Below are 12,930 nucleotides of genomic sequence, written 5' to 3'. Positions count from 1 at the left end.
CCCTTATCTCTTTGATTTTGGAGTGCTAGTAAACACTGTGTGTTGGCATATTGATGAACCACATTGATTGGAATGAGCAAGAGGTTCAAGTGACCTCCTTTGTTTTAAGATATATAAGTTGCCTTTTAGCCATTGAGATTGGCTTGCTTTTGATAGATACTAACTACAACTTACATTTAAAAAGCTTATTTATTAATTACTCAGTTTAAACACTCTCTGCATTTGAAAAGGTGAAGTATTTTTTTGCCCTAATTGAATCAAACAATATGTACCTAAAATTACAATTTCTAATAGAATTGTTTGGTTCTCTACATGGTCACAGCTGAAAGTTTCAGGGTCTTATTTTGGATCTACAGTTGCTGATTTATTCTAATTGCTGAGTTAGATTTTGAAATTATTATCAAACTGGCCAAAAGTTGTGCTGTGATTTATTTTTGAGCTTGGCCTGATAGGTTTAGGAGAAGTTCTTTTTGTTTTGTTATAACCTATTTCTTGACAACCTTTCTAAAGCTTTGGTGGAAGACATAGAAGGAAACCTTATTCATGAAAGAGAACACTGCCATTTTACTTTAATAATTACCATTAATCAATCTCAGAAGCAGTTTCATCAGCCTAAAAATAAGTTTTTCACACGTCCATTTTTTTTCTTTTTGGCATTTTGTACCATTGGCTAAAATTTATTGGACCTCTTTTTATCATAAATGATGAACGTGTGAATGGCCACCTCTGATGCTCTTTTGATTGTAGCTGTCACTGCACCAGGACGTAGGCACTCTTGAAATGGTGGCTTCCCTCAAGTTTCATTGTCAGCCATCTGCTAATTACATCCGTACTTGTTTGGCTTTACAAAGGTGTCAGTTCTCAACCTTTGAGCAGTGTCAAGAGTGGCTCAAGAGACTGAACAATGCAATCCGACCACCTGCGAAAATAGAAGATCTGTTTTCGTTTGCATACCACGCTTGGTGCATGGAGGTCTACGCCAGTGAAAAAGAACAACATGGAGACCTGTGCAGACCAGGTAGACCTTTCTAAAATGTGCAAATAGTGTCTTTTTTTGTTTTTTTTTAGATTTTATTTATTTATTTGACAGAAATCACAAGTAGGCAGAGAGGCAGGCACAGAGAGAGGGGGAGACAGGCTCCCTGCCGAGCAGAGAGCTTGATGCGGGGCTCGATCCCAGGACCCTGGGATCATGACCTGAGCCAAAGGCAGAGGCTTTAACCCACTGAGCCACCCAGGCACCCCAAATAGTGTCTTTTTTGAACTACTGTTTGAGGTACCCTTCACATGAAATGGGACTCTAAGCATATGTGTATTCATTCGTTATCTATTTTATGGAGCACCTAGCATGTGCCCATCACTTCTAAGTTTAATAGAACATGTTTCCTGCCTTTCAGGGGAAGGGAAGAACACTATATTTGGTATCACTGTCTATTGGGCCTAAAAACAACTATAGTATGGTTTAATGGGGGTTGAAAGGAGCCTAATGGAAGGGAACCATGAATGTTGTATACACATTTGGGAAGACTTCACATTCACAGTTGCTTTTGAGTAGGTTTTGAAGGTAGAATAAGGAAGGGTTCATTGATTAGAGAAAGGGGGAAAATGTTAGCACAAGTTGCATGAACAAAGGTCCATAGGTATGTGAAGGTAGCGTGCAGAATAGTGGCATACAAAATGGCCTTTCCCTATCTTCTTTTCATGTCAGAGATTTCCTATCCCTACCCCTTTCATCTCCTAGGTGATGAAACAGAGGTCTAGAGAGGCCAGGTGACTTTCCTCGAGACAAATAGAGAAGCCGAGCTTATGCTGGAGTTCAGGCCTCCTGCCTTCTCAGGAGATCTTTGTTCCACTCTTTTTCCTTCAGAAATGGCTTGGATCAAGTTCGTGTTATTTCTCCATGTGTATTTTTCTGTAAATTTTAGGCTGCCATAAATAGAACTTTGCTGGTCCAACACTCGTTCTTTATTACGTCCAGCCTGAAAGCAAAGTCTTGAATTTTTTTTTTTTTTTTTTTTTTTTTTTTTTAAATTTCTAAGCAATGAAGAGTTGTGAGGCTCCTTCCAACTCAGCTTACTCTAGAGACTTTTTTCTTTAAACCTCAGTTTTTAATCCTGAATTTTATATCTTAACTATTCTGCCCTGGGTGATTTTAAACATTTGAGGCTAATCTAGCTTTGCTTGTATCACTTTGTTCCCTGGCTCATTCACTGGTTGAAGTTTCTGGTTCATAATTAAAATATAATAGTAAGCATCATCTTATTTTTAAAGATGCTTTGATATATACTTTTGTTTGACCCTCATGATTTCATCAAGCAGGCAGGATAGACTGAGTCTCTGTTTTGGGAGCCACAGAAATGGAACTCAGAGGTAAAGCCTGCTGCTGGGTCCCACTGCCAGTCAGTGACAGAGCTAGGACTGAACCCCAGTTCTCAGCTATTGAGAGTTGACTCTGTGGGGTGTTGTGCATGCAGAGATGAAAAACAAGGAAAGCCTCAGGAATCCAAGCTACCCATGAGCCTGGTCAGGCCAGTGAATCCCGGAGTCAGCCACAGGAGTTCAGACCATCCTGGAAAAGGTTATGAAAATGTGCTTGCACTGTCTCTGACTTCACTCGATCATCCATTGCATCTTTTTCATTTTCCTTTTTTATTGAGATGCCATCGTATTTTGTTACTATTGTTGTTTATGGCTCTTTTCAAGTTTTTCTTTTTTCAAGGTAAAATTTACATACAGTGAAATGCACAAATCTTATATGTATTTTTGCTGCATTTTTAGTCAATGTGTCTTACTGAATTTTTAGTCTCTACCATTTCCTAGGATAATGAAGTTAGGGAGTTCTGTCTAGCTGCATAGTGTTATATAAGAACTTCAGTTGTTAAAGAGTCCTAACCCTAATGGGCATACCCCTAGTTTTAGGTGGTTAGTCAGCAAGGCTTGCTTTTTCTCCTAACCTGTTTTTTCACAATGACAGACTAGAAATTCCTCATCTCTTTAGATGACTCCTTATTTCCTTGATAAAATTAGTTTCTTTTGGATTTGAGCCATCTCCTAGGCTATTACTAAGGTGTGCCAGGTCAGAACTTCACTCTTTTAATTATGGATGGCTGTGTCTTGAGCTGAGATGACTTCTGTCCCTAGATCCTTCTCTTCCTGATGATACTTGGTATTCTTTGGCTGCCAGAGCTTACAGATATCAACACTGTTCTGTCTTTTCCTTAGTTTGTGATGGGTGGAGGTATTTGGAGGGTAACGAACTAAGAACTAGGGAACCTGAACTCAAACCCTACTTTACCATTTAATTAAAAAAAAAAAAAATACTGGGCAAGCCATTTATCGTCTTTGTACTTCAGTTTCCTTTGTTCTTCAGACTGGGACATTCCTGTTCTTCCTACCCAAGCTGATCTGGGTATCGCGAAGATCAAATCTGTTATTGCTAGAGAGTTCAGTTCAGTAAATATCTGAGTGCTTCCTATGTGCCATACTTGTCAGAACATTTTGGGTTTTATGAATATACAAGGTGATACCATTGTAACTGATTGGTTGGAGCTTAATCTGAGTAAAGGTTGTATTCTGTTTCTTTCTAATGTCACAAATCCACACTGAAGTTAACCTGCTACCACTTACATGGAATCTTACTGTACTTCTGTGACTTGATTTGAGTGTGTTTATTATATATATGTATGGCTTTTTCCTTTTTATATATTTTCACTGTGGAGTACAGAGGGAAAACTTGGTCCTAATAAAAAAATACTGTGGTGGCATTTTTAAAGCCAGTCAACCTGGTTCTTTTGTCTCTGCCCAGTATTATTGCGTGTTCGTGGTGGCTACAGCATTACTCACCAAGTGGGAGCATACCAGACAACCACATTCTTACAAGTCATCTTTAGGGTGAGACAACACTTGAGATATTTCAAAGTGATGCCTTTGTATAATCTGCTCCAACATATGAGATCATAAGCACATAGACTCTGAAGAGTTGAAGTGAGTTTAGTCTTTTAGCAGTTAATAAAGGGTTTTATGGATTCTGTCTCTCTATGCCTAGACTGCTAAGAGTAGAATGTGTCAGAAAGGAGAGAAATGGGAAAATTGTATCATTGCCTTATATTCATATAAATCTTAAGTTTCTGACTTGTTGAAGCTGTCATAGTTAAGCCAGCCATAAGCTCTGAGTCTTAATCTGCTTTGGAAGAAGTCCCAGTATTGCTATTGGAATTTACCTGTGAAACTTGCAGAAGTCTTTGTGAAACTCTTGACTCTTAGATCCATTTCAAACTCTAAAAAAGGAATGGACTGAAAGCTTAAAGCTTCTCTCCCATGTGCTTGGTTTTCTTCTCTTCATTGTAGCTGCCTTCTTGATGATCATTCTGTCCTTGAGCATTAAGCAGGGGTACTGACAAATGACTGGGCAATTCAGTTATTAGTTTAGTAGCATCAGGCTCCTCTCTCTGATCTCTCTTCTGTGAGATGCCCATTAAGCATATCTTGAACCATGAACAGCATAGGAGTCTGGGTCTCACAACTCTTGTGCAGCTACCTGTTTAGTAAAAAAGCCAAGTCTTAGGAGTTTGAATGAAGTCCGCGAAGTGTAAATTTAGATGACTGTCCTGGAATGTTTGTTCATAGAACAGAATGATTCTTCCATCCATATTTGAAAATCTGGGAGGGCTGGTTCTCACCTTCTCTGATTCCGAAGCAGTTCTTTTCCTCACATCCTGTATAGAGGACTGGCTCTTCTCAGACCTTTAGGCTGTGTATAATTGTGGGCTTTTGAATGCTCAGAATCACCCAGGGAGCTAGACTTTTGAGGGGGGGATATTTTTAGACTGCCTATTGACACTGGTTATGATAGAGGGTCTCATTGCTTTAAAAAAGTTTTCATTCTCGGGGCGCCTGGGTGGCTCAGTAGGTTAGGGCCTCTGCTTTCAGCTCGGGATATGATCCCAGGGTCCTGGGATTGAGCCCCACATCGGGCTCTGTGCTCAGCAGGGAGCCTGCTTCCTCCTCTCTCTCTGCCTGCCTCTTTGCCTGCTTGTGATCTCTCTCTCTCTCTCTGTCAAATAAATAAAATCTTTTAAAAAATAAATAAATCTTTTTTAAAAAAGGTTTTCATTCTCACTAAAGAATTGCTGGACTGTTTGCATTTTTAGTACAAGAAATAAACATTTAGGGGGCGCCTGGGTGGCTCAGTGGGTTAAGCCGCTGCCTTCGGCTCAGGTCATGATCTCAGGGTCCTGGGATCAAGTCCCGCATCGGGCTCTCTGCTCAGCGGGGAGCCTGCTTCCTCCTCTCTCTCTCTCTGCCTGCTTCTCTGCCTACTTGTGATCTCTCTCTGTCAAATAAATAAATAAATAATCTTTAAAAAAAAAAAAAAAAAAAAAAGAAATAAACATTTAAAAAGGACACATCCTCATTGGGGGGGGGAGAGCAGACAGGAGGGTTGCAGTGGAAACTCAAAGCCAAACAAACTTAAAACCGTAATATTTAAAATAGGATATGATAGTATATCTGATATTGAATCAGTGAAAACCAGAGAATTCTTAGAGGGAGATTCATAAGGGAAATCAGCAAATAGATGTTCTTGGCATTCAGTTTTCTAGCTGAAAAACATAAGGGAGCTTCTAACACAATTTAGTAAAAGCCAATTGAATTACTCCTGTATTTAAGGTCTGTTGCTAGTTTTTTTTTTTTTTTTTTTTTTTAAAGCATTGCTTTTCCGACTAAGTTGTGATCCACTTGTGGGTCATAAAATCAAAAGTTTTAAGGAATGAAATACAAAATGAAACACCTAGGATAGAAAATATTAAAATGTATCCCACATAGCAAGGGTGGGTAGTTTAGTAAAGCTTTTAAAAATAAACATGCAGGGGCACCTGGGTGGCTCAGGGGGTTGAGCCTCTGCCTTTGGCTCAGGTCATGGTCTCAGAGTCCTGGGATCGAGCCCCGCGTTGGGCTTTCTGCTTAGTAGAAAGCCTGCTTCCTCCTCTCTCTCTCTCTGCCTGCCTCTCTGCCTACTTGTGATCTCTCTCTCTCTCTGTGTCAAATAAATATATAAAATCTTAAAAAAAATAAATAAATAAACATTCAGTGGCTTATGATGTAAAACCTAATTATTTGGGTTGTGATGGTCAGTTTCAAACTTAGGAACTTGCAGTTTCAGAGGATACAAAGGTAACTAAACTCCTTGTTCTCCTTGTTTATACAGTAACATGTTTATGCTTGTTACAAAGTATGTATTTCTTTGTATGTAGCTCAGAATTTCATACTCTAAGAATTTCATACTTCTAAGCTTTTCTTTGGCAAATTGCCAGTGCTGGTGGTGGTGATTTGCCAGTTACTATTTTAAAATTAGAGGGTCCTTTTAGGGCTGAGTATTTGTGCCCAGAGTAGAGGTACTAATGTTAGAGTCATTAATTACATTTACCTTTTGCCAAGACTTGGAGCTATATTACAGGTGGGAAGAATCTCATTAATTAATGAACTTGGAAATTGTCATAGTTTTACTGTTTTTTTTTTTTTTAAAGTTTTACTGTTTTAGATGGGGATTAAAAGTGAAGGACTCTCCAATATTCTTGATGGTCACTATTCCTTGAAATTTATAGACAGATGGCATCCCATTTCAGACAGCTTTTTTCCTATTTGGAAAGCCGACATCACATCTAAAACTTTTCCACAATGGGATACATTCAGTTGATTATTTCTTCCTAAATCTCTGCACCTCATTTTTTTATAGCTCTCCTTCAGGAAACATATGATACCTAGTTTAAGCTCACAAAAAGCAGTTTAAATGGGAAGTAGTTTTATAGAATTGTCCTTCATTCAAGTAATTGCTGTTTCCTATTCTGAAGCTCCTTTCCCAGGGAAAGCAAAGCTTTCTACTTTGATCACCAAAGCAGTCTGGTCTGCTTTGTGCTTTTATTATTGTAGTTTCTCCCAGCCCCCACCAGAATTTATTTTACAACCTGTAACACTACATATAAAGATACTGCTTAATGGTTTTCTGTTTGTTTGTTTTACTGCCCTAGGACTCTGTGTGTTTTCAAGGAAGAAAGTTATTTCAGATTTAATGACTTTTATGTTTGGTTCACTTCTGCATTTGTTGCTTGCTGTCTTTAGGAAGAGAAAGCCAGTTTCATTAGCGCAGATGTAGGTGGTTTATACTTGTTTGGGTGGATGTTCTTACAAGTGCTTAGCACTTTACTTAGTAGTATGGTGTTTCCTGAGATTCTTGGGTACTGGAAGTTACAATTTCATGATCTCTTATCTGCAGTTCTGTAATCTATAAGGCTCTGAAAATCAAGAGTCTTCTTACTTGGTAGCTTGACCCAGTCTGAGCTGACATGAAGCTATTTGCTGCTTTACTTATTACCATTTAGTGGGAATTATCCATGCATTTCGCTGTAGAAATACTAATGTTTTGATTAGTAGACCCTGTTGAGAGTGTTAATCTAATACTATATTATATATACGATTTTAAACTCAAGTTTTGAAATCTGGCCCATAGGATTTCTGATGAGGAGTTGTAGATTTATATTACTATTCTTGGTGAACTTGTTTATTTTATGTTTTATGTATATTGTGGGTGTGGAAATGGGAGAGTAGCCAGTGACAGGGACTGGATTATGGTAGGACAGACCTACCATAATAACCTCTCTCAGTCTCAGTTTTATCCTCTGTAAAATGAACTCGGTGATAACCACTCTGAGTTGGTAGTAGTGATTAAATGAGATAACTTCTTTTTTTTTAAAGGTTTTATTTAATTACCTGACAAATGAGAAATAGGCAGAGAGGGAGGCAGAGAGAGAGAATGGGAAACAGGCTCCCTGCTGAGCAGAGAGCCCCATGTGGGGCTCCATCCCAGGACCCTGAGATCATTACCTGAGCGAAAGGCAGAGCATTAACCCACTGAGCTGCCTAGGCGCCCCAAAATAATGGGAACAACCTAAGTCAACCTAAGTGTTCATCAATAGATGAATGGATAAAGAAGATGGGGCATATGCACGCGCATGTGCACGTTGTGTACATACACACGCATACAGGAATATTACTGACTCATAAAAAAGAAAACCTGCCATTCGTGACAACATGGAGGGACCTAGAGGTTATTATGCCAAGTGAAATAAGACAGAAAGACAAATACCATATGATTTCACTTATATGTGGAATCTAAAAACGGACAAACAAAAAAATACAGATTCATAAATACAGAGAACACATTAGTTTTCTGGTTGCCAAAGTAGGGGGTGGCGATGGGCAAAATGGGTGAAGGGGATTAAGAGGTATAAACTTTCAGTAAGAAATATGTCAAAAGGATACAAGGTACAGCATAGGGAATATAGTAATATTGTAAATACAATAATATTATAATATTTTATTGTAATACTGTAGTATAGTCAATAATATTGTAATAACTACCATAATATTGTGATATAAAATTATAATAGCAATATTATAACATTGCAATAATATTGTAATAACTGTCACTCTGTATGGTGACAGATGGTACCTGCACTTACAGTGAGCGTTTCATAATATATGTAATTGTTGAATCACTATGTTGTAGACCTGAAACTGATGTAAATTGGATTAGCTATATTTCTGTTAAAAATTAGTTCCTCATTCCTTTGTATAGTCTTACGCTGACAGGGACTTTTTAAACTAAAACTAAGTACATGTTATTTATATAACTGAGCAGGGTAGCTATGCTTTTATTCTACCTGTTTTACAAAATGGTATTCATTTCTTTCTTTTTGCTGTCCTTGGCCCCTAGGGGAGCATGTAACGTCAAGGTTTAAAAACGAAGTGGAGCGAATGGGTTTTGATATGAACAATGCCTGGAGGATTTCCAACATCAATGAGAAGTACAAGTGAGTTGTATGGGTGCCTATGGACTGTGCTTCACAGCCAGTGCCTTTGCAGAAACCCCAGTTCTCATGCGGCAGAGCATTTGAACTTAGACATAGACCTATTTTTTCAGTGGAATTTTATTATATCTAACTGCATGGTCTTCAGAGTACTTCTTGAGCCTTCTATTCCCATTGCTGTTACTGGAGTGGAAAAGTGGTATTTCATAGGATTCTGGAACCTTCCTTTCCATCCCCCCTCCAGATCTCTGTTGTTCCAGGTGCGTGCGTTTCCTAGACAGTATTGTGTTCTCATGTAGGCAGGCAGTTTCCATTGGTCTCGTCACCACTTAATGTCACATTGGAGATAGACTCTGTAATCGCAAAGCAGTGATACAACACTTATAAGCTAGTTTTTATGACTTAATTTTACTCCAGATTCTATGAAATAGGCATAAATACTATTCTGTACTTTCCAACTAAATAGCTATGACCATTTAATCATTAAATATTAATATAATCACTATTAAATATTTCCCATTTCTTGTTTCCTTAAAAGGTGTGAATACTTTGGTATTGGGGGGCAGCTAACTATTATGATTTTGGTGGTCTAAATTTCTATGAAACAAAAGAAAATTGTTCAGGAGATTTAAATTAGTATTTTTCTCCTCTTAAGATCTAGCAGTTGGAGGCATTAATCATTCTGTTTTTCAAACTGCCTCAAATTATGATAGCCATTTTCTTGGTCTGTTTGTGGGTAGCCATCAGAGCAGTGGCTTTTAAATTCTTGATATTTAATCTTCTGGAAATTGAGAACATGTTGTAGATATTTTTTGCAGAATGATCCTAAACTACTTGGTGTTTTCTGCCTCTTCCCCCACTGCATAAGGTAGGCAAGGGCCGCTTCAGGTGGTGGTACAGGAGGAGGAGGAATTTGTGTATTTTAAGATTCGGATTAAAGGTCTTCTTCCCTTCACTGCTAAAAAGGAATATTAGGATACCCATAGAGAGACAATGTCCTATAAGTGAAAAACCTGTCAGAAAGAACTGCTTTTTAGGGCACCAGCCTGACTAGCATGTAGCTACTATCTTCCTCCCTAATGAAAAGAGCTTTATCCCCCCTGAATATAGTTCTAAAGTATGTTTTATGAAATTATGATTAACAGCTTACTCATATTACTAACTGTGATTATGTATGCAGTGTCCTGACTTCTGGTACTGTTTCTGCATACCCTGCCTGTACCTGTTACCTATAATTAGGACACATCAGAGAATATGTTAGTAATTCTGTAAGGTATCTGGAAACTTGAAATTGCAGACTTTTGTCTTTCTTCACATGTTTCCCTTTGACAGAAGCCTGAAAGAGTGAGGGGGTCTGGTAGAGGTTGACAGACTTTCTCTTCTGTAGTTGGACTGTGAACTTTATATAGTTAAGAAGTGACTTCTATGTTTGTTATAAGAGAATGTTAGAGTGAAGTAACTGATTGCCTGTGGGCTCCCCTTATTTCAGATGTTAGGATCACCAAATTCCCAAAGGTAGCCTAAAGTAGAACAGTGCCAGATACTGTCAGGTGACATACACATAAGTAAACACCTAAGGTGACTAGTTTTGCTGAGTAGACCAGGACTCACTTAAAGCTCCATATTGCCTTTTAACTGGCTCTGGGTAGCTTGATCAGCATCCTTATACTGGCCTCACCTAGTGTCTCTCCCCCTTTCCCTCCCTGTCTTCTTCCCCCACTCCCTCCTTCTCACCTTCCCCATTAGGCTATGTGGTAGCTATCCACAGGAGCTCATAGTGCCTGCCTGGATCACCGACAAAGAACTAGAGAGTGTAGCAAGCTTCAGGTCCTGGAAGCGCATCCCTGCCGTCGTCTACAGGTAAGTAAGCCTAGCCAGGCCCAGCCTGGTCTGGTGCTGCTGTCCACTGCATGTGGTCTGCTGCTCTGTTGCCGCTAACCTGGGAAGGAAGGAAAGGGTTCAGAGAATTTTCCAGGCAAGCTTGTGCTTCCTTATAGTTAAAGCCACTCTTACAGTGACACACTGATACTTACCGCATTCAGAATACTTGCTGATGGTTCAGGTGATAAGAAAACTTTAATAGAAAAGTGGCTAGTCTTGCTATTTTAAGAGCCTTCTGACATTCTGTGGGAAGATAATGTGTTACTGCATTTGGCCTTTGGATTGAGAGAGAGGAGTTAAAGTCAAGTAATTTGTGATCGTCTTTGTGGTTGAAACTTTGACACATGAAAGAGCTCTGTTTTGAGAGGGAGCATTAAAAGGAGAAGGCTAGGGCTTGGCTAGATAGAAGATCTTAAAAAGATCAAAGACCTAAGAGCCAGGGGAGGCAAGTTCTAAAAGGGAATGGTGGCATGGTGTCAAGCACAGGTTTGGGAGTTCAGGTCTTCTCACTGATAACTCTTGCTAAGGCACCTTGAGTAAATTCCCTAATTTACCTCAGCCTGCTCCTAATTAGTAAAATGGAATGACGGTCCTCCTTCAGAGGTATGCTGAGCTGCATGAATGCATCTGTGAATACTGGGCTGCTCTAAGCAGTACATGGAGGAGTTTGTATTCCTTGGGACTGTTTTTATATATAATTCATTGAATAGCTCAGCTCTCAAGGACTCAAGTTAAGACTTGAAGAAGACATTGCCTCTTATTTTGAAATTGTTTCAGATGTCATCTCTTTATAGTATTTACATTCTCCATTCCATTTTTCCAGTTTGCAGATTTGGGCTTTCCTTGAATTTGGGCCTAGCCACTGGGGCTCACCCAGAGACTTCCATGCCAGGAAGCATTCCGTTTAAATATTGATGTTGTAGGAAGGGATTTATCTCCTTGTGGGATTTCCACTGAGGTAACCAGCTTGTTCATTTAGTCCACTGATGGCAAATTCTGATGGCTGTCCTGAATAGAGAGAAATGAAAAAGTATTTGTTTCTGGCCCAGTGGAATCCATTAAGTTTTCAATCTCAATTTTCATCACTGTTGTTTTCAGACACCCCTAGAAAAGTAGGTCACCAAATTTACCTATCACTCTAGTGACAAGGATGACACAGGAATTAGAGAGCAGGGAAAGCTGAAAGGATTTGTGTCTTAGCAGTGATTGGCCTATCTCAAATAGGGAAAGCAGCCAGCTGCTGCTCTGTGGCCAACAGCTGTGTTAGATCAGCAGCCCTAGTATTTGTAGGGTTTGTGGACTTTGAGCATAAGAGGAAAGGACTGTCATTTTCAAAGTACAGGGCTTTAGGTGAATTTTCCTTGTTGGTAGAGAAGCCTATAAGTGCAAGTTAAAGAAAAATTTAGAATAAACAACAGAAACCTTTTTTTCCCTTCTAAAATTTATTCCAGAGGGCATGGGCCATGGGTCCCCCCCCCCCCCAGCCCTTTCTAGAGATTATAGTATATATGTATAAATGAAAAATTTATTTCCAATTTCTCTTAGAAAATCTGCTCTCAAAGGATTACAAATGAAAGTTCTTGGTATTAAAAAAAAAAAAAAAAAAAGTTCTTGGTATAGTCCAAACAAACTCAGCTAGGCTTTTAGGAACTAGCCTCTGTTTGGGAACATTTTTGAATCTCTGAGCCCCAAACTGGGTTGTTAAAATGGTCAGGAAGTTTTGTAAGGGGTGTATAGAAGACTGTTTTGGGGATACTCTGCGACTCTCTGCTTTGCCAGGCCAGGTGGCAAGCTGCTTCTGAAATTCAGCATACTTTTACTGAATTTAGTTGTCTGTAGACTGCAGTAAGGATTCCTGAAGTTGCTAGCAGCAGTTACTTGACAGCATCATGCTGAACCAGTGCCTCATTAGTGTTTTTTTTTCCCACGGTGATGAGAGAGTGTTTAATTGGGTTTATTACTGAAGACCAAGATTGCTCTAACCTAGCAAGGTGCAAAGGGCATCCATCTGTAGTGCAATTCACAGCTCCCCCCTTTGTGCACTGAGTGATTATTAGAAATTTCTAATCATTTAGTGAGCTTGCTTAATACTAACTTAGGAATAGTTTAAGTATTTATGTATTTCTATATAGAATTGAAGCATTCAGTGTTCAGTAGGGGACTCATCCATTGGACATCTTCATTT

The 12,930-nt window shown here is 39.0% G+C and overlaps 1 protein-coding gene and 1 long non-coding RNA gene across 8 annotated transcripts in view; one reads left to right on the top strand and one right to left on the bottom strand.

The window, feature by feature from the left end:
• MTMR3 (myotubularin related protein 3) overlaps nt 1–12,930 on the top strand; it is a 140,666-nt gene that overhangs the window by 107,052 nt on the left and 20,684 nt on the right. For all 7 annotated transcript variants that reach the window (XM_059140214.1, XM_059140216.1, XM_059140220.1 and 4 more), the window contains 3 exons: nt 852–1,018; nt 8,771–8,867; nt 10,611–10,724. In XM_059140214.1, coding sequence (XP_058996197.1) covers nt 852–1,018; nt 8,771–8,867; nt 10,611–10,724 — 378 coding nt within the window. The remainder of the gene's footprint in view (nt 1–851; nt 1,019–8,770; nt 8,868–10,610; nt 10,725–12,930) is intronic.
• The window catches only part of LOC131811567 (uncharacterized), a 44,217-nt gene continuing 40,148 nt past the window's right edge, over nt 8,862–12,930 (bottom strand). Inside the window, exons 4-6 of the long non-coding RNA XR_009345996.1 lie at nt 10,898–11,753; nt 10,599–10,803; nt 8,862–9,217 (exon numbers count right to left, since the gene is read on the bottom strand). This is a non-coding gene — a long non-coding RNA (uncharacterized LOC131811567). The remainder of the gene's footprint in view (nt 9,218–10,598; nt 10,804–10,897; nt 11,754–12,930) is intronic.

The sequence above is a fragment of the Mustela lutreola genome, chromosome 11 (assembly GCF_030435805.1).
Source record: "Mustela lutreola isolate mMusLut2 chromosome 11, mMusLut2.pri, whole genome shotgun sequence".
In the NCBI taxonomy this organism is placed as follows: domain Eukaryota; kingdom Metazoa; phylum Chordata; class Mammalia; order Carnivora; family Mustelidae; genus Mustela; species Mustela lutreola.
This window is presented reverse-complemented; position numbering and strand designations above follow the sequence as displayed.